This window comes from Chlamydotis macqueenii, chromosome 2 (genome assembly GCF_036417535.1).
Source record: "Chlamydotis macqueenii isolate bChlMac1 chromosome 2, bChlMac1.mat, whole genome shotgun sequence".
In the NCBI taxonomy this organism is placed as follows: Eukaryota; Metazoa; Chordata; class Aves; order Otidiformes; family Otididae; genus Chlamydotis; species Chlamydotis macqueenii.
In genome coordinates this window covers 6,449,797-6,471,195 of record NC_141557.1, presented here as the reverse complement: position 1 = coordinate 6,471,195, position 21,399 = coordinate 6,449,797, and the positions used below count along the sequence as shown (strand labels likewise).

At 44.3% G+C, this 21,399-nt stretch overlaps 1 protein-coding gene across 2 annotated transcripts in view; it reads left to right on the top strand.

Annotated features, from left to right (window-relative positions):
* Positions 1 to 2,273: 2,273 nt before the first annotated feature.
* RHEB (Ras homolog, mTORC1 binding) overlaps positions 2,274 to 21,399 on the top strand; it is a 43,445-nt gene continuing 24,319 nt past the window's right edge. Inside the window, exon 1 of one of the 2 annotated variants that reach the window (XM_086741795.1) lies at positions 2,274 to 2,554. In XM_086741795.1, coding sequence (XP_086597921.1) covers positions 2,503 to 2,554 — 52 coding nt within the window. In that variant the 5' untranslated portion in view covers positions 2,274 to 2,502. The remainder of the gene's footprint in view (positions 2,555 to 21,399) is intronic. The other variant, XM_086741794.1, reaches the window with a different exon arrangement.

Genomic DNA, 21,399 nt, shown 5'->3' with positions numbered 1-21,399 from the left:
AAGAGACAAGGGTGCAAAAGGTGGGTGGGTTAAGAAAAAGACAGTAAGGGAAAATATCCAAACAAGAGAAGCGAGGTGTCAGGGAGGGAGCAAAACCAGAAACTCTCAGAGATCACAAAATATTGGTGCTTGCCACTCCCTGCTCTGAGCTTGTGGAAAGATCTGAATGTATTTTCTGAAAAGGTAATTAGGTTTCAGCAGAGTGCAATGCACAGTGCCTAAATAAAACACGCCAAGCTGTAAGAACTGTAACAATATGGAAGTTGCAAGTATAACTACCACAAACTTCACCCATTTCCAAATCCAGATATGTCATTGGAAGGTACCTCTTACCTCAGTTCTGTCAGTCCTCTGGCTCACTAAATAGCCCAAATTTTGGACCTTGCCGTAGTTCCAGAGGGAGCGGGTGCAAAGATGACAGCACAGCTGCAGAACTGCTCAAGTGATGGTCCTGCAGGGTTATGGCTACTGCAATCCTCACGTCGTGTTTAAAAAGACTTAAATCTTTTAAAACATGCAGGGCAAAAAGGAATACAGTGACCCGCATCAGGCAGGGCTGTCCCTCCACACCTCATGGGGAGCTGCGAACGTGACCACTCTGCTAACGAAGGCAGGACTTCTGAACGCTGCTCTTTCCTCAGCCCCACCAAATCCATCCGTGCAGTAGCACTGCACCAATCCCTGCGCTGTGCTACTCCAGAGCTGTGACAAAGTGGGAATCTGGACTGTAGCGAGTGGAAAAGAGGCTGGAGATGGAGAAAGAGCATGCGGAATGACATCCACCACAGCCATCACTGACAAAGGACATAAACTCCCATTTTCTCATCAAATATCTAGTTTTTCATCACACCCCTATTCACTGAAGGCACACCTGCTCTTTCAGTTACTGGTACTCAGCCTTCAAGATCCTATAATCCAGAAAATGTCCAATCAGACTATGCCAAACACAGATACCTCCTTAAAGCTTGTCTGCTTCTTCAGAAGCAAATTGCTTTTGTGTATAACTAGCTTTCTTTTGCTTTAATTCCCTGCCCTTTTACCAGGTTAGATGAATGCTAGTACATGGGAATGAATAGTTGAGATCAGGAAGAATAAAACCCGCTGCTGTTCACATCATCAAGCTCTTAGATTGGTATAGTTCTAACAATGCACCCCACCAAAATCATGTTAGATACGAGCACGCTCACAAAAAGACAAGATGCACATAGAGGACATGGTTTTTACTTCTAAATATTGTTCATTTTTCAGTAAGATGTACAATGGGTTAATATGACCAAAAATGTTTGTAAAATAAGTAGCAGTAAATGCAGAAAAGGGCAAGTTTCCTGTTCTTCCTGCCTTTCTCCCTTAAACCCGGCATCCATTAAGTGCTGAGGTCACCATTAGCACATGCAGCACTTACTTTGTGCAAAGTTGGAAAACTCGCCACCGCTTGGATTCCGTAATTAACGATTTCCCCCCACACACACTCCCTCCCCTTCCCTCCACATGCAATTGCAAGCACTTTTATAGGGGCTCAGATACGATGCTTCTCCAGAAGCTATCTGCGCACGAAGGCAACGCTCTGAAGAGGCATTGAGACGACGTTAAACAAACGTCGCAGCCCGGCGGAGCGACCCTTTCCGGGACAGCCGGCCCGCCCACCGCTGTCCTTGGAGCCTCCGGTTCTACGAGCTGCGAGCGCGGCCCGGGGCCCGCCGGCTCCCCGCCGCCTTCACGGGGAAGCCGTCCGTCGCCAAAAGCCTGCGACGCCCCCTCCCTCCCCGTCCCGCCGGGGTCCGATTCACCGGTTAACGCCGCGCAGCCGCCTGCCCGGGAGGAACCCCCAGGAACGGGGACCCCGGCGGCCCCCCCCACCCCAGGCACGCGACGGCCGTTGGAGCCCGCGGCGCGGGAAGCACCAACCGCCCCCGAAAGAGCCGCGCGCCAGTGCGCACGCGCGGCTTCCAAGCTCCCTCCGGTCCAATCCGCATCCCCGCCTGCCCTTGCTGGCCGGCCACGCCCCTTTCTTTAAACGCCGTCAGTTACCGCAGCCGCCACTCTCGGCCAATCGCCGCCCGCCCTGCCGTGGCACCGCCCAATCGGCTGGGCGGCGGGGAGGGGCGGGTCAGGCATGACGCAGCGAGTTTCCCCCTCTCCCCCCTTCCCCCCCCCCCCGCACTCCGCCCCCCTCGCGGCGCCTGGCGCCGGCTCTCGGCGGTGGCGAGGTCGCCGCTCCGGCGTGTGACGCGGTGACGCACAGGTACGTGAGGGGCTGGCGAGCCCCGGCGGTCACGTGGGCCGGCCGCCGCCGCTGCTGCCAGGCGCCGCGGGTCCCGTGCGGTCCGACCGCCGCTCCGCCGCCCCCCCCCGCCTCCTCCCCCCGCCGCATGTCGCTGGCGGCGCGCCCCGCTCCCTCTCAGCCGCCCGCCGACCGTCTCCTCCTCCTCCTCCTCCTCCTCCACCGCCGCGACCGCAGCCGCCGCCGCCCTTGATGTGGTTCGGGGCCGGGCGGGGGAGAAGATGCCGCCGTCCAAGTCCCGCAAGATCGCGATCCTGGGCTACCGGAGCGTGGGTGAGCGCGGGGCGCCGCCGTGAGGTGGGGTCTGAGGGGGGGGGGAGGGCGGGGAGGGGTGCGGCGCCTTCCCCCCGCGCAGGCGGGCGGTCCCGGGCTCCGCAGCGCCTCCCGGCCCGGCGGCCCCCGCCGCATCGGCCTCCCCCGCGGCAGCAGGTGCAGCGGCGGGGAGGGGAAGGGAAGGGAGAGGAGGGCCGGGCCGGGCCGCTTCCCGCCGCCGGGAGCGCGCAGCCGCGGCGGACGGGCGGGCCCCGCCATGGCGGCGCCGCAGAGCGCTGCGGGCCCGGGGCTGCGGGCGCGGGGCCGCCCTGCCCTTAATAGGAAGTTTCACCACCCCCCGCACCCCGCCCAGCCGCCGCGCTCCCAGCCGGGCCTTTCCGTAAAAAAAAAAAAAAAAACCCAAACCAAAACAAAACACAGGAAACGGAGTCTGGGGGAGTTTGGTGAGGAGGTCCCAGCCCCGCCGGTGTGCTGGCGGGGTGCGGGTCCCGGGGGAGGGGGGGTCACAGCAGGCGCGGGTGATGCCGGGCCGTGGGACCGGTCAGGGATGCGGTGCGGGCCGGGAGCGCTCCGGTCCCTCCGGCTCAGGGAAGCTGTGGTCTCACTCCCTCCGAACGCGCCCCCACGCAGGATTTACAGCCCAAATTTGCAGTGCCGAGGGGAAACCAGGCTGTTCTGTTCCCATTTCTGGCTTTTTTTTTTTTTTTTTTTTTTTTCTTCGCCCTCCGTAGAGATGCTCCATATCTGCAGCAGCAGCAGCATAGCTGCCGACGAGCCGGTTGTGCTCATTCAGGCCGTGGGTTTGTATTGGCTCTGCGGTGTCCCCAGCACGGGGTCGCGTTGCCCTCACACGGTGCTGCTGGCACAATCCAGCACAGACCGGTCTGCGTGGAGGAACGTCCTGGAAGCGTCCAGCACAAGTCTATAGTAGCCGACCGCGTTTTGTTCTATGACTGCCCGCACCTGTAATCCTTTCTTTTCCTACGTTCACCATCTTTGATGGAAGACAGTTTCAGATATTTCAGCGTTTGGGTTTTTAAAGCAGAGGGGAATAAGCCGTAGTACAGCTCTCCTAATCAATGAAACTTGAAAGCATAGATCAATGTTGAAGGTAATGTGCGGTTGGAAAAAAAAAAGATGCTGCAGAGAGATACAACGCTACTATAAAAGGGGTTTTTACACTAAAGTAGTGGCTAGATCAGTAATCTGTCTTCTGTTATGCAACCAGCAGAAAGAACTCTTAAAACAAAGCTTTTTTTTTTAAGATCAAGAAGAAGCCTAAACAAGCAGAGGTGTTTCTTAGATTTTATGTGTAACTGCAGCCTGACTTTGAGATGAGATGATGCTGAGTTTCTGTAGTAGTAGATTAATTAGTTTACATAATATATTTGACATCGCTTGTTGGAGTCCATTTCATTGTCTATCGTGTGTTATGTTGTCTTTTATCTTTTTTTTTTCTCTTTGAGCACTGGCAAAAACAAGCAATGGGCAGTGTAAGTGGGAAGGAAGAATGCTGGAAATTCTGCCCTTTAGAAGTCTGTGATGAGGACTGGGCGTACTGTTGAGCTTTGGTCTTTCTTCTGTTAACAGTGAAAAGCAGCAGTCAAAAAATCAGTTTGTAGTAGGCTATATACTCAGTTGAGGAGAAACAGAAGAAATAGTATAGTATTGTTAGTCAGATGGGTGATGTTTTGGGCAATAGTACTCATATGGAAAGGATTGTAGAAAGAGATGGGCAAAAAGTTACCTAACATCTATTAAGATCTGCTGCTGGACTTTTTCAACTGAAGTTTTTGGAGACTGGTGCAGTATTAGGCTTGATGGGACGAGTTGTAGGAACATAGAATTAAGAGGGTCAAAAAATTCTGGTTTACTGTAGTTTTCCTTTTATTGTCCTTGACAATTCTGTGTTGCCTCTTAGGAAAAAAAAATGTTGCATGTTAAAACTGCAAAGTTACTCTTCTTAAATATAGGAACATTAAATTTCTGGGCAAATACTTACATAAAAGTTCAAGCAGTAGAAACAGGTCATTGAGGTGTTACTTCCATCATGTAAAGCTGCTGGAAAAACAAGAAAGTTAAACTGTGAGATTTAGGTTGGGTCCTCTGCTTATCCAAGTATGTGACTTTAGTTTGGGTTCAGAGGAGCTTTTGGGTAAGTCTTGCTCTGTATCGTGATGGCAAGAATATTACTTGAACCCTGGGTAAGAAAGGATCTGATCTCTTCTTAGGACAAGCTTTTGAGTGGTAGAAAGAGAAGAGCATTTCTTCTGGGGAAAATGCAACATTTGAATAGAGCTAATGGTCGTTAAGGTGGGGAACAATTCCAGAATCTGAAGGACTGGAAGGAAATGTTTTCTAAATTTCCTTTTGTAATTAGGGAGCTATGTTCCTTTGCCATTAACGTTAATCTTGACCCTGGACAGAGGGAGGCTAACTCTGGTAAGCTGTAAAATGTTTACAGTTTTATAGGTGGGCATAAATGCTTAGGTGAGCCGCTCTGTGAAGTTGCGTGCTCTCCTTACAATTTGTATGGTGTTTGAGATGAAGCTAATCAGAAAATGGCGAGCTTTTTTTCCCGTGTCTCTTTCAGTTACGTGTTGAAATACCCAGGTTTTGATGACATATTTCAAGCAGTGAGCTGTTCCCCACGGTTGATGATTCAACAATTTTGTGAATCTTTCAGGTTATGTGTGTGTATAGTAGCGGACAGGCACGTCCTCCATCGGGATTTGTGAAACTTACCTAAATCTTGCACTGGCTTTGTGCTAAGCCCGTGTTTCCTTTACTTACATTAAATTTTATTCTTATCCCAGTATTGTTGTCAGGTAGACCACGGGTTGGGAGTGGTGTTCTGATGCAGTAGTTCTCGGAATAGAAAATTCTGCTGCTTTGAATACACTCCCTCTATCTTTCAACACCGCCATCAGCCCTTTAATATGTGAAACTAATATGCGTTGCTGATGGGAGAGATCACAGCGGAAGCCTCACAAATTCACAAGGCAGACGTGCTTTCTGAGATGCAGACAGAGTATTTGCCAGGAACTTGGGGATTTGTGTTTTGGTGAGGAAGGCCAATTATGTGTGGAGATAGCATACAGGTTGTGGCATGATGCTAGACAAAATCACACAAGAATGTCTCCTTTGGGTTTTGCTCAGGCTTAAATTGGTCTCAGAAAGTTAAATTGCGTTACGTATGTGTGCTTGTCTCAGTGAGGTTCTGGGTAGAAGTCAGATGGATTTCATCCCCAAATCTGATACCTTCACAGTGGGAGGAGCTTGACTTTGGCTGCTGTTGTTTGATAAGCAACCAGAGTGGACCAGCTACTTGAGATTTGATTTTGGGAAAAAAATCTGTCTTATGCATGATGAAGGATAAGACTTCAAAAATTTACTGCCTTCACTAAAAAGAGTCTTCATACTTGTGTTTTGGTAATAATTTAATATATCCCAAATGTAATTGGAAGTAATGGATTTCCATGGAAATAAATCAAGCAAGACTTACCTTTTCTGAATCTCTTCAGAGTAACAGCCACTCTAAAAAGCAGCATATAGTCGTCCAAAGTGCTTTGTTCTCAGTTCAATTCTTTTTCATTTATAGAAGAACTATGTAAATTCAGACCACAAATGCTTGTATCAGAGAAGAGGTTTCTTAGATCAACTTGTAAAGTAGCTTATTACTGAGATTCTCTTAATTGTATTGAACTGATGGATTTAAGATAAGCAGGGAGGTATTGTTTGGATCAGCTGCCTCAGTCGTAGGCCACTATCTCAGCCTGATTTGTTTTTTGCTGTTGATACAACTGGTGCTGCTGGTATTACAGATATACTTGCAGAAACTGGAATTCCTTTTCTGAATTTTACCCGTTTGGACTGGTGATCTGAAAACACTCTCCTGATTAATTTATAGCTCTAAGGGGCGAAATCCAGTTAAGTTAGTGGTGACTTACCTATTTTCTTCCCCAGCTAAATACTACTTAGTGACTTTCAGGTTTATCCATCAACTTTTCTTCGTAGGTGGAGAGCCGTCCGTACTGCAGGCAGAAGTAGTCGTGGTCTGTGACTGCAGCATGCAGGTAGCAAAAAAAACTACAGTGGAATAAAATTACCTACCAGGGTTACATTTGTATAGAAAGGCTTCCAGGTGGTTATAGTAAGCTAAAAAATGCTTCTCCCCCCTCCACCTTCCCTGAAAGCAAGAAAGGCAGAAAAAACCAGTACCTTTAATATGTATCTGTAAATAGTAAGAATAATTATTAGGATAAAACATAGTTACTGGTTTTGAAAACATGGGTTACTTGAGCATTAGGAGGTTTTGTGTTGTAAAATGGAGCTTAGGCTTTGCTTTTTGTTTCCGAAAGACGGCATCTGTTCGCACAGTAGTATACCACCCTGAGGAGATATCCCTTTGATATTGGATGGAGGGAAGTGGTAATTTTAGCAGGCAATAAATTGCCCGTGTAAATGTCAAGAGAGAAGGAATGGAGAAATTACTGCTGTCGTGTGCTGTAATTTGCTTTACAGAATTGGTTGTATCCACAACATTGGAATCCTGAGATTTAACAGGAAAATTGAGTGGTTCAGGATTCAGCTGATACGTAGGGTTAAATTTTGCTGAGTTCCTCTTAAGTGCTGAGATTATTTTCGCAGCGCTTTTCTCATTAGGACTGCATTCACTCTGCCGGGGCGCAGCAATGCTGCTAGAAGGAAAGGTTGCAGCTACCAGGGGACTGAAACGTGGCTGGAAATGCCAGCTTTAATTGCATTTCGATGTGAGTGACTACGCTGTTCAGCAGTGAAAGTTGCTACAGCACATTTGATAGCTGTAGCTGGAAGCACTAGAGGCAGCATGTTCAGCTGTAATATCAAGCCACAGCAGGGTTATTTGAGGACATGGTTGCAGGATTAACTCTTAAACTGCCTACTCTGATCTCTTTTAATAGTAACACTTGGGCGTTTTGCTTGTATATTTGAGTGTTTTGGTGTTTGATTACTCAACTTAGAGTTAATATCGATGGGAGAAACCAAATGAAATGTAGATCCTGTCATTTATAAGCTATATAAAGCTGAAGCTCTTCATTTAGATACACTACACTGCCTTAAGTGTAGGTTCTGGGTAAACCAGCCACCTCTGTGGTACATGCTGCTGCGGAAACTCGGCATAACCACACGTTTGGGATTAGAAGTGCAGTGTGATTAACTTCCTGTAGCTCTCCTGAAGGTGACATTCGAGGGCGTATTTTAAAAACTGCTCGACTTAATTGTGTGTTCAGTCCAAAATCAAAACTGCTTCTCTGTGAGATGTTCATAATGCACTCAAGCTCTGTGAATCCAACATGAGTCAAAATTGCTTGGTGTCAGCTCAGATTTTCCTAAATCAGAAGCTGCAAACGTGAAGCACGGTATGTAAAAACATTAAGCTGCCCTTGTCGTTCATGGATCTGTCTCCTTAACGACTTGATAGGTCTCATTGTTTTTTCTCCAAGGCCTATTTTAAGTGAATGGTAAATTTGTTGTCGATTTGAAAACGTGAGAAACTAAAGTGTGCTTCCTGAATTTGGGGAGTGGTTGTTGCTTAAGATTTCTCTCTTCAGGGAATTTGCTTTCCTATACAGTTCTTGCACACTGATGGCAGCTATCCTGCAAGTGAGGCTATGTGGGATGGGGGAAAAGGGAAGAATGTGGAGAAAATACATGTTATATGTTGCCTAGCAGACCACTTAACAAGATTTAAGATTATTAAATTTACCAAAAACATATGAATGTGGGCTATTAAAGATTGTATTCCCTTCTTAAGAAATAAGAAGTACAGTGCGTCCTGAATTGGTTTTTGGAGGAAAAGAGGCTTGTAGTGAACTTGTCACAAGGAAGTAAACTGAGGCAGGTTTTTAACAGAGTGCTGAAACAGGCTTTCAGGTGCAGCCTTTTTGGAGAGACTTCCCTGCCGCTTTCTTTTTTTAATTGCCATGTAATGATGGCACCCCTAACTGTGTAGGGTGGGGCTTCCCTTGGCACAAGTCGAGCTAATTCTGCGCTGTGGCTGGAAATTGCACCTTCCTGCCTCAGCCCGGGTGCTGGCACTGGTGTGCTAGAAGCTTGGTCACCAGCTTGGGGAATTAATTTCTTTCCAAATTAAAGCAACCAGAAGGAAAAGCTTTTGTATCGCTCACTTGGTTGGCTCTGCAAGTACAACCCTGATGGAGGGAACGGAGTCAGGAGGGTGAGCTGTTTGGGGGAGAGTGGAGTAGGCTCTGTGTGGCTGTGCAGGCTTTGGTTCAGTCGGACCTCTTATGAAACCACATCTGTAAGTATTTTCCTCCACCCCTCCTGATAAGCGTGAATGCTTTGTTGTAAACTTTCACCAGCGGGCCTTTTGAACCTGAGTAGTTCTCTTGACGGAAAAAGATAGCCTTGTAAAAGTGGTGAATGTACATTAGGGAACCGTGAAGAAATCAAGGTTTTTGAGATTCTTGTTTAAATAACCTTCTGTAGTCAAATCTAATCATTTCATGCAGAATGGAGGAAAAGAAAGATATTTGACCTGGCATAAATCTAAACTTTGTTGGGAAGTCTTCAAATTCAGATGATGCTTCAAGTGATAGGATCTGGAATTTTCTGGAAATGCTTGGTAGTGAAGATGCTGCAGTGGATCAAAGCCAAAGCTCCAGACTACGGTCATAGAATCATATATTTATTTAGATTGGAAAAGACCTATAAAATCATCAAGTCCAACTGTAAACCTGACGCTGCCAAGTCCGCCCCTAAACCATGTCCTTAAGTGCCACATCTGCTCATCTTTTAAATACCTGCAGGGACAGTGACTCAGCCACTTCCCTGGGCAGCCTGTTCCAATGCTTGACAACCCTTTTGGTGAATAAATTTTTCCTACTAACCAATCTAAACCTCCCCTGTCACAACTTGAGGCAGTTTCCTCTTGAGCTGTCACTCCTACTTGGGAAGAGACCGACACTCACCTTGCTACAACCTGTACAACTGTACAGTGACATGCAATGCATTCAGAATCACTGTTTGCCTCCCTACTTGGAAAACCAGGGGAACAAAATCTAAAGGCTGTGCTACTTTTCAGAGTAATCTTCAGTGTTTGCTAAGATACCCTACAAAATATCTGTTCCCTGCAAATACCAGTTGGCTCCTCAGCTTGGCTGACTCCTCCTTTAGTTGTAAGTATCTGTCGACACTGTTGCAGCATAGAGATGATTCACAACTACTTAATCCGTTTAGATGCGCTGGTTCTTCCTCAGTTTACCATAGGCACTGTGATTATTATACGTGCAAATATTAAGTATAGTTGTATGAAGGATGCAGGATGAGACAACGGTGGAAATGGTGGTGGTATAACCAGATGATACAAGTTCTGAAAGTGCAGATTTTGGATTATCAAGCGTGATGTGCCACTCAAGATGAAGACCGAACAAAGACAAAATAGCTTAAGCCTTGGGGGCTCCTGCAAAAAGGAAGTCTGTTTGGAATTTCTTATGAGACTTCTTACTTGAATGAGAGAACTTATGACCAGAACACGAGGAGGAAATTTATAGCAGTTTAATCTAGATGAAATCCTTAAGAGTTTGTGGATAATGGCCAAAGATTGATCTTTGGAGGCATAAGGCTAATTGAGTGATTTCTGAAGGCCTTTTAAGGTACGAAAGACCCTAAAGTGTGGCGCTCAGAAGACATGTTGGGAAAAGTTGCGATGGTCCTATATTAAATAGATAGGAACTGAAGGAATCATGTTTCCCATTAGATTATGCTTTAAACAGTCAAATCTCCTTTCAGCTATCTTTTTTTTTTTTTTTTTTTTTAATATAACACTGAAGCCTTAAAGAGTGAGAGGTTAATACTTCTGGAATGGTTATCAGTGTTCTTAGGTGGTTTAGATTACAGGAACCAGAACAGCATGCATGACAAATCTTAGCTAGGTCTTTTTATTTTGTGGAATATTGAGTTAAATGGATTTTAATTTATAAAAAGAGGGAATACATAAGTGGTCTTCAGTGTGTGGGTGTGAACATGTGCCAGTGTAATACAAAATTCTGATATGAAAGTGTCTCTTGACAACATTGTCTCCTGAATTAGTGGGATGCATCTGTCTAGCTTCAACAACTTGTCAGATTGTAATGCCAAAACTTCATTCAATATGTACGACCTCCTTTGAAGGTACTCTTGCTGTATGCAGGAGAGCTGGGATGCATAATATGTAGGAAAACTCCATTAAATCTGGCCTACAAACTGTCAAAACAATCAAGCCCTTGACATTAATGCGGTGAAGTGTATTTTGCTTTAAGGTTTGGTACCCCATTAGTAACAAATTTTTGGTATTCTAAGATCTGTTTAAAAATTAGCGTTTTGAATCAGAACTGGAAGGTGCTGCTTTGAAACATGCATGTAGACAAGCACCGAGTTTCTTGGTTTGCTGCAGTACTTTCTTCTGCATTACTGTCTTGGAAACATCCGTTTCTAATAGATGTTCTGCTTCATCTGTATGGTTTGACACTGGTGAATAAATTCTAAAGAAAGGCGTTAATTGTGCTGGTTTAACTTTTTTCATGTTTGGAGAAAAAGGTTGTCAAAATTCTGGATAAACCTTTTGTGGATGCTGAACTTAAGTCTAAAATTTGTTTAAATGTAAGGTAATTCAAGTTTTTCTGAACAGTAGAGCTTGGAGAAAAAGAAGTTGTCTAAATGTTTCAAGATCGTGTTCTTTATATAGAGTGTATCAAGGAGTCTTATGACACCTAAACCATTTTTCCTCATGTCTTTCCTCAACTGCAAAAATACATTTATCCCTAAGTGTGATGGTAGGACAGAGGAAGAGTTAAAGTGAAGCTTCCCAGAAGTGTTTCAGTGACTAGCTCGTTGAAATTTCTTCTTGATGAGTGTCTTGGATGGTCTTCCTAAGCCTAGCATTGGGTTGTGCTTTTGTCACCACCGACCGCTATGAACAACTGTAAGTTAATGGTAGTACAGAAAAATGAGATTATGCCTCCTCTCTTTGCCTTTCCAGGCAAGAAGGTTGTGACCTTAAAAAGGTATTATCACAAATATAAATTATATAATTTATAGCTAATGATAGGACTGTGGGATATAAGTTTATTTTTTCTGAAGATGGTCATACAAACATCGCATTATTTTGGCATCCAGCTGCTTATGTGGGCATGGACTGTACATCCCAAATGTTGAAGGCTTTAAAGGTGGAGGTTGGTAAGGAGAGAAAGGGACTGTAAGAGAAGGGGTGTGTGGACCCAAATTTTAAGGGCAACTTATTATGGGGAGAGTTGGGCCATGACTCTGCAGTTCTTACAGCATGGAAATGTGGAAACCGAAAATGAAGATAAGGTTATTTCCAAAATGGCCAGGCTAAGGAAGTAAGCAATTTCCGAAAGTCTTTGCTGTACCTGTGGTACATCTTGGCCCTTGACCTATTTGCCTGTAATGGTTAATATTTTATCAATTTCTGCCAAGTAGATGTGATGTACTTAATTTCCTAGGTACTGTTTAAAATAGACTCAAATTTAAGATTAGCTGGATTAATTTATGATTTCACTGGATAATAATGGGGTAATAATCACTATTGCACTTAGAGAATTTGATTTGTTTTGATATGCAAAGACTTGTATAGCAGACAAATACAATGCACTGCTCTGTATCTTGAGGGTCATCCTGAAGTTAGGTTGCCTTAAACTGTAGCTTGATACTCAAATCCTTGTCCAGGTTGTGTGGTTGTGCTAGCGGAGTGCTGGGAAGTGAAGATCCAGCTTCTGTTGGCAAGTGCTTCCTCAGGTGCTGGAGCTGGACTGGCTGGAGGACACTTCACTGTGAAAGACAGTCTAAACGGAAAAATTGTTTCATGTCAGGTTGCAAGTGTCATCCTCGGTTATCTCCCTGGGCTCTTTTCAAGTGGTTAAGGGAGAGTGGGAGTTGGGTGGTGGGGTGTTTTTTTTGAGTTTGTTTCTTGTTTTTGTTGTTGTTCTTCCTTGCGAAGATCAGAGTTCTGTATTGTGACCTTTTTGTACTAGATAGTATAAAAACTGAGAATAAAAGCTATGATTCCTACCCAAAACCTCTTACTTAGAAATACCTTGTGAGCCAACAGATGGATACACCCGGTTAAGAAGGTAAGAGAGCCAGCTGGCTGTCATGACAGGCAAGAACTTAATAGTATGCTGTAGCAAACAAGGGTTACCTGTTCTGTCTTCTCTGCCCTATTGCTAAATCAATGGTCATGTCATCTCTGATGGATCTTTGGCTAAAATTCCCTTAAAATTTCCCAAGGCTGGGGGCTCTCATTATTCTTCTGGTACTCTGCATGGTGTTCTCCTTACCCTCGAGTTTTTTTCTTTTTTTCCTGGTGTCTTACCCATGTCTGTCAGTAACATCTTCCGTACTGTTAACGGATTGTCCTCTGTATTCAGAGGCCTCTCTGTTATGTTGATTGAGTAAGCGTGTAAATGAAGAAGGCATGCAATCAGAGTTAGTGGGGAGGGGTTAATGCCTAACTGAGTGCTATGGTATGAAGATGGCATTTAACAGATTGTGGCTTTCTTCAACCCAGATTAATAGAGGGGAGGAACTTCACATGTTAAGCGGAAGGAATGTGGAAGATGCCTATAAAGGTAATTCAAAGAAGATTTAGAATTGAATTGCAGAAGAGAAACAGTAACTTATCAGAAGTTGATCTGAATCTGATGAGGGGAGACAGTTTTTGTAGAGGACGGTACAGTCCAGGCATACTGGTTTCTGTGTTGGTGTGGTTATATGTAGGTCCACAGCAGCCTTATGCTAGCACAGGAAAATTAAAGTGGTCAAGGCACAATGTTATGATCATTGATCAAGATGGCCTCAGTGTCTACTTGTGCATCTGTTGACAGAGGTGTGATGGAGTTGGCCGTGTCCTGCTCCACTGGTGGAAGAGAGAGTAAACACTAACCATTGTCAGTATCCCTAAAGACCACCTTCTCTGTTTTGTGCTAAGAGATGTTAGTGTTGTCAGGGTTGGTACTGCGGTTGCTGATGTCTCATGCAGCTTTGGGAACTTCCTCCAGTGTAGGTCATTGCAGGTAAATAGTGCTGTGTGCTGACGCTGACTGCCGGTAGCAGCACGCTTTCACTGAAAGTCAGGTTTTGGCTGCCATGTGCATTGCTGGCATTTGTTGATATTGGGTTCATCAGACCTTGGACCATCAGTGGGGACACAGAGTCTGTTACATTGACTGACTACTTCATAGTCATGCACACTGCTGCAGACTGAAGCTGCCTTTTGTTGCTAAGATCTTCTAGTGATTACTGTGCAGTTAGATTTTTATATATGTTCAATATGTTCTAAAAGTAGCCTGCTTTTGTTGGGACAAATCAGTGATATCTTCACGTTTTGCTACAGGATGATGAAGGGCTCTGTGGACCTCCCCTTTTTGCTATAGTTGCCAGATATATATCACATTATTTGCTTGGGTGATGTTACCAAGAGAGGGGATATAACTGTTATTATCTTGTCAGGATTTCGTCAGATACTTGCCTTCTGTGATCCTACAACAAGGAAGAGAGGATGACATCTCTTACTATTGTTCTTGCAATTCCAAGAAGATCCTTGAGGCCCTATATGATAGCATTTCAGTAGTACTGCCAGGAGGGTCCATTCCTCACCGTTCCAGCTGCGTTTCTGACAGTTTACTTGGAGTTACGATACGCTCAGGGTCAAGCTCCTAGACTTGTCGTTTTAAAATGACGCTAGGAAAATCTCACTGACGTTTTCAGAGATGTAGCCCTCTGCTTGGTGGTGATTGTAAGCAATGGTGAGGTATGGTGGCCACAGCCTTGGCAACAGTGAGTGCTATGGCTCCAGTCCTCATAAAGATCCTTCTAAAGGAAGATCATTAGGGAAGACCTGCATTTTGGTGAAATGGTATTCATCTGTTGAAAGACTGAGGTGTTTCGTCGTGGTAAGGGTTCTGTGCTACTAAAGCTTTGTTTGGTTTTTGGTGTAGATCAGGTGGTCTGAAAACATAAGTGAGATTTGCAGTGAAAGGAAGAGCAGAGTTTATCCTGTTTCCTAATAGAAACGTTAAATTTTAAATCCCGATTTCTGTCTGTGCAGTCTAGCTTGTTCTATGGCACGCTGCTTTACCGGGTGGTCAGTAGTAGCACGGAACTTAATGTGGCTGCTGTTAACTTCAGCCAGTTGTTTAGAAGTAAAAAAGAGGGAAATTATGGCTGCAAACCCCCTTAAACAGCTGCTTTATCCCATGTGGTGAGCATAGAATGGAGTTCATCGGCTTCTGCTGTGAAATTCAGCTGTGCTGCAAGTGCAGTTGAGGCGGTGTCTATGCAGCAGATGGAGAGCTGCTGCTGGTAACAGCAGTTGGGAAGATCCGCTTCTTGAAAAAGAGGTTAAAATCTGCTCATCCTGCTATTTCTGGCTTGCAGAAAGGTAATTGAAGTTGTACATCCCAGTGATCTTCAGCATCAGGAAAGAACTGACTGGAAGTTGGGAGTTTGTTCCCTTGTGTTGAAGCTAAAACCTTGAAGAAGGAGAAGGGGAATGCATGGCATGCATTAAAGCAAGAGATACACATTTTTATTTGTGTTGACATAGCATTGTATGAAACAGTGACAGTTACTAAAAGTATCTTTCAAAGACATTTCATATTGTGCCTACCCGGTGATCCAAGGAAAGGTCAGGTTTATTCAGATACCTAATTAGCTGCTTGAAGTGTGTGCGTAGGGAGAGAGGACTTGGCTTCTACCCAGCACTGCGACTTGAATTTTGCCTCTTTTTGGGGAAATCAGTATAGAGTTCAGGCTCTTTCCCTCTAAGCATATCATAAACTGAAACATTAGGGTCTGATCCTTAAGCTTAATAAGCTTCCCTTTAGAAGTCCAATATATCAAGTAGTACTGCCTAACTTTTAGTTTAGGAATATATTTGCTAAATAGGCTAGCAGTCATGCCTAGTGAGTCGAGTTGCCTCTGAATTTCTACAGCCATCTGAAATATTTTAGGCATGGTGCTGCAGGGATGCACAGTTTCTGCAGGAAGTCTGAAGGGAGTACAGAGGATGGTATTTATCTGAGCAAACCGTGGTTGAGTGTCTGAATTTCCTTCCTAGTTAGGAGAACCCGGGATGCAGTTTCCCTCCCCTCTTGAAAAGCACCTTGGATGCAGCCATCTATGCATGTATGCCATGGCCGGGTGAGGTGCATGCCATGGAAGTTTTCTGGATTTCTTTAAACCTTGTAACAGCTTTTCTGTCTTTGACAACTGATAGTAAACACATGGAAGTAAAATTGGTTTGCTTCATTAAAAGGGAAATATCAGGCAAACTATGGCACATGCTTTTCTGCCAGCAAGGGTAACGAGCAGAGCTAGCTGGACTATGCACTAAAATCACTAAAACGTTTCTTCTGACAATCCTTTGCTGAGGTTACTAATTTACATGGAGACAAAATGGACATCTGGAAGTGGTAACTAAGCTGTTGCAGCAAAACACTGGAATTCTTCTGTTCATACTTGCCTGGACGTCTAATACATTGCAGTGAAGTGCAAGTGAACATTGAGGGGTGAGCGCTGCAGCAGGATGGAGCAAGCTTGCTGCTACGTATCAGGGAGTAAAGCGTGTGCTCTCTTCTTGCTCTCCTTACAGAAAATACGATCTAGAGAGCATCATTAGGACTTCTTGGTTTGTGTTTTGAGTGCTCGTTGCTGCCAACCTTGCAAGGGCCTGCAGATATACTTATGAGTTTGACTGAGTGCTGTGAAATCTGAAGAAAATAAAGGAAGCCATCTGACTTCCTTTCTAAATGACACTGCCTCTCAGATTTCTTCTGGCTTGCAGAGGAATACCTTTAATAAACCTCAAGAAGATTGTGCAATGCAGAAGGAAGGGAAACAAGCATGTGTCCTTTTCTCCCTGCAGGCTTATGTTCTTGGTGTTACAGACCATCATGTGAGCCTCCTCTTCTACTGCAGGAGTGGTTCTTGCAACAGTACCTTGCCTTAGACTGCCAAATGTATTTCCTGATGTCCTAATATCAAAATAGATCAGGAGAAGGCAGCGAACAGTTGTAGCAATGGGGTAGAGTGCGGTAGGAGTTGAAAAAGAGCTTGTGTTGTCCTGAAACACTGATCTGCTGTTTGGCTTGTCATGAAGGTCTCTTCTGTTCTTGAGGTCCCTCACTACCAAAAGATATCTCATTGAGGTCCTCAGGCTTTAACTCTTAGAGGATTGTAAGGGCAGAGCCTTCAGTCTGTCCTTTATGAAGCTCAGACAGCTTTGAGAGAGGAGGAGTGCCACCATTTGCTGTGTTGCAAATGAAGCGTGAGTATGATGAGCAAGTGTACTGGCTGAGCTCTCTGTGTCAGCAAGAGTTTTCTCTGTAAGCATCAGAAAATATTTTTTTAATCCTGGTATCACGATGTTGACATCGCAAGGAGATCACTACAAAATGGATAAAACTACAGCTCAAAGTAGATAATTGATAATTCCCCATGATTAAATGTCTAACAGAAGAATTAAGTTGCATCTGAGTAAAATATAAACTGCTCATTGTATCGCTGTCTCCAGAGGTTTAGAAACAATTCTTTCTTTACCCAGATGTATCGTTTTTGTACTCATTAGAATGATTCACTGAGCTACATAGCAGTGGACAGCAAAATAGCAACTACATAGCCGTAATTAGTACCTGGGGGAAAAAAAAAATCTTAATTAACCATATAAAGTTGCTGATGATGAAGCCTGAGATGAATGATGAGCTAGTGATGGGTTCTGAGATCATCTGCTGTCTTCTGAAAAGATATTTGTTGAAGAGTGGTGCTATAATTCCCTTGGCTACCTACTTAAACCTCCATCTGCTCCAAGAAGTTGTTCTGTCCCTTTCTGTGCTCTGATGACAAATAGATAATCTGAGGAAATGCTGGTGTCTCCATTTTGTGCATCTTGGTATTCTGAATTAAGGAAGATAAAGATCCCAATGTTCACGTTAAACCGAGTATGACTTTCGGTATGAAAACTTAATCTCTGTGAAGCGTAGCAAGTTTGTGTAGCTGTGTGTGAGGTATTGAAAGCTGGGCACACAGTATGTCCTAGAATCATAGAATGGTTAGGGTTGGAAGGGACCTTCAAAGCCCATCCAGTCCAACCCCCCTGCAAGGAGCAGGGACATCCCCCACTAGATCAGGTTGCTCAGAGCCTCATCCAGCCTGGCCTTGAACGTTTCCAGGGATGGGGCATCCACCACCTCTCTGGGCAACCTGTGCCAGTGTTCTACAACTCGCACTGTAAAAAAATTTTTCCTAATATCCAATCTAAATCTACCCCCCTCTATTTTAAAACCATTACCCCTTATCCTATCACAACAGGCCCTACTGAACAGCTTCTCCACATCTGTCTTGTGATACGACTGACAGCATTTCCTTATGAAATTTCTTGAACCCTTTTGCAGCAAAACCTAAAGTAGTTTGTTCTGTAGGTAAGACTGAGTAGATCTACGTAGAGACTAACTTAGGTAAGATGCTAGGCTTGTGGTAGGAGTGTGATTAGATGCTGCCAGCTCTTAAGTGTTCAATAATTAAGCAAAGTACATAAGCAGATGTTTTAATGGAAAAAGATGGGTTAAAGAAACTATGCATCTGAAATTCTAACAGAACAGAGAATTGCAGCTCGTCAGTAGTGGTTGTTCTTAACCTCATCAAACTGTTTACTGATTGCTTGTGCCGATGATCTTGCGTATTGAGAAATTCTTCCTGTTGAGATAAACGGCACTGTGCTGCCAGTGGCTGTCATCAAGGAGATGCCACGTTAGAGGGCAGCTGCAGAACCCAGCTTGCACAATGCCTTGCTTGTGGAGCTGTTGTTTGACTTGCTCGCTGGCCGCTTGCATCATTTCTGTCTCCTAAGCTTGGATGGAAGTTGGCTGCAGATGAGAATTTCATCTGGGCTGTCCCTCTGCCCATTGCAAGGAGATGTGGGGAGGGGACGGCAGGCAGGTGGTGGTGCACCGAAGAGAGCACATGGCCTTTTCGGGGAGGCCAGCTGCTCGTGAGCCCACCCGTGCTCGGTTACTCATCTTCTTGGTAAACTGCCTATTGTTGTAAAGCTTGAGTTTTAAGGCTAGATTAAATACCACAGCTCTCATCCAAGAAGTAGAAGGATGAGTAAAACTCAATTTGGCAATTGTTTTGCCTTGACAATTGCAGTGGCATTTGAAACTGATGTGCTGTGACTGCACTAATCAGTGTTTATGGGATGTTCCGCTTTATGTAGCAAGTGGTCTATTGTATGAACAAAATACAACAGCTTTGTTTGTTTAAATGGCTTTCTGTCTGAAAACCTGTTCCTTTTCTGTTTTGACAGTAGAAAACTCTCTTCTTTACCACTCCCACATCATATCAAAATTGTGTATGCAAATACCTTTTGAGTTGTTCTGGACAGCTTGAGTTGAGTTTTTGGCCACCTGGGATTTGTATTCTAAACACTTGTAAAACCCATTCCTTCCAGCCCGTACCTTCTGTCTTTTTCCTCCAGGGAAAGTCAGTAAACTTGGAGGATTTTGCTTACAGCTCCTCTGCAGTAGAGTATCTGGTGCTTTGAGTTACCGTAGCAAGTACAGCTGGAGGAGTCATTCTGTTGCCTTGCCCCAGTGTTGCCCTTAATTAATTTATTTCTTCCTAGTCATTTTAAGCTCTCTGATTCTAAACAGAGTCAAAAGGTTAAACCATAATCTTTTCCAGTAAGATTTTGCAAATGCTTTTTCATCATAAAATCTCAGTCCTCCACCAATATAGTGAACTTCTTCCAGCAGACTTTGCCGTGCTTCTGTTTATGAAACTTCTCCTGGTCTAAACAGCTGCTTATTTTCCTAAAACTTGAGGACAGTGGGTACAGTAAAAGTCCAACGTGGAGGATGCTACAAGGAAAAGATTAGCAAACAAAAAACATTTGGCGTTTGTTCCAAATGAGGACATGTTAGAGCTGAGCCTTTTTTGTGGTAGGCACCCCTGAGTAATCAACTAATCAAGCCTTTGCTGCTGCTGTCAGGCGCTCTTGTCCTTTTAGGCTGAAGTGTGCTAGCTGTGTATGCACATCCAGACTGCAGTATCTCCTCGTGTCCTCCTCCCTGCAGTGCTCTGAGATGGAGTTAGCGCATCAGTACACGCAGTTGCATGTAGTTCCTTGGCCCCTGCCACACAGAATTATACGTATGTTGTAATTCTCTCTGAAAATGCAGCCTGCTCTTTCTGGGGAAGGAGGAGATAGGAGCTAAATTGTCAACTTAATTTTCCTCTCTGTCCGCGAGCATAGGTCAATGGCCTGGAATAAAACCTGTGGGACAAAGTTCAAGCCAAGCTGTTGTTCACATGGTCCTGTCTGCCTCTTGGGCACAGACTCAGACAAGGCAGTGGGGTGTTAATTACTTGAGTTTTAAGTTTCTTGTGTCCCTTTTGGAAGCCTCGGTTTAGTGGGATACTGTTACATGCACTTATCCCGAGGGGTACGTGGCCGAATCCAGGACTGGAGAGCTTCCCCGTGGCTCGTCTAGGAAAGCAGGCATCATCTTGTGATCACAAACACATCATTACTGGAAGGCTTGTTACAAAGCTTGGAGGAATTTAGGAGGAGTGTGTTGGAATACTGGTTTTGTCTGGTTTTGTTTCCTCCTCTTTCACTGTTAGGAGGAAAGCAGTAATTAATACAGCTGGATGTGAAATGCAGCATTTTCGGTTGGCTCCGGCTTCTTTCTAGTATTCAGTTTCCAGACTCAGCACACACAGACGTTAGCAGTCGAGTCTTTCGGTTAGTTTAGAATCTTTCTTAGGAGGAAGAATGTTCAATGAAGATCTGTGCTTAACTTTGCTCTTCTTATCTTAAAGATATGTAATGATCTTTAAGATAATACTAGAACAGCCTAATACAGGAACAGTTAAGTTTGTTTTAAAAATGAGCTCTTAATGTGCTGGTATTGGCGAAGAATCCGGAAGTGTGAACTCTGGGTAGCAACTTTGGAAGATTATAGCTGAAGAAGAAATAGCTTCAGAGTTCATTCACTCTCTAAGTGGTGTCCAAAATACACAGTTTCAGAAAGTTGCTGGGATGCATAGTCTCAGTTCTAAGTCTGGCCTTATTAGGATGATTTTGGATGTGCATGGTTGCTGGTTTTCCTCTCTCCCCTTGCTGGAACAACGGTTTAGAGCGCAGTGTTCCCTGTAAACTCATGCACAGTGAGTATGACACCTTCAGTTGCACTGTTAGGTGTGTCAGAAAATGGTATCTTAAGAACTTGATGGAGAAAAAGCAACTCTTAAAGCTTGTGTGCTGGTTGGTCTTTTGGGAGTTTGTCTGGGTTTTTTAGCATTGTATTTTGAATAATCTGGCATGATTGGTAGAAGAGAGGAAATGGATAAGCATGGCAGAGCTGGGCAGCGATGTTAAAATAAACCAAGCAGTGAGTTGATTAAGGTTATGGCTGTTGGAAAATTCCCAAATGATTTTGCTTGTGTAACATTTTCTTCCTTCCTCCTGGAGAAGTAAATCCTGGAAGTCTTGCAGTTAATGAACGAATTGACTGCATGTGTAATTATAAACATTAAGCCAAACTTCCCTTGCATCACTTTCATGCTTGTAGTTTGTCTGACTTGCAGTTTTTTTAGAATGTCTTTTAAAAAATGACTTGCTAAGTATGCTGATACTAATAAAAAAAATGTGAACAGCCTTATATGATGAAGCAAGAATGGGAGGTTTGCAGCGGAAAACTGTTTTTTAATGTCTCCTAAAGGAATGCTTAGGAAAGAACTTTTTCTGCAGCAAAGTATAAACATAGCATGGTCTGAGCAGTCTT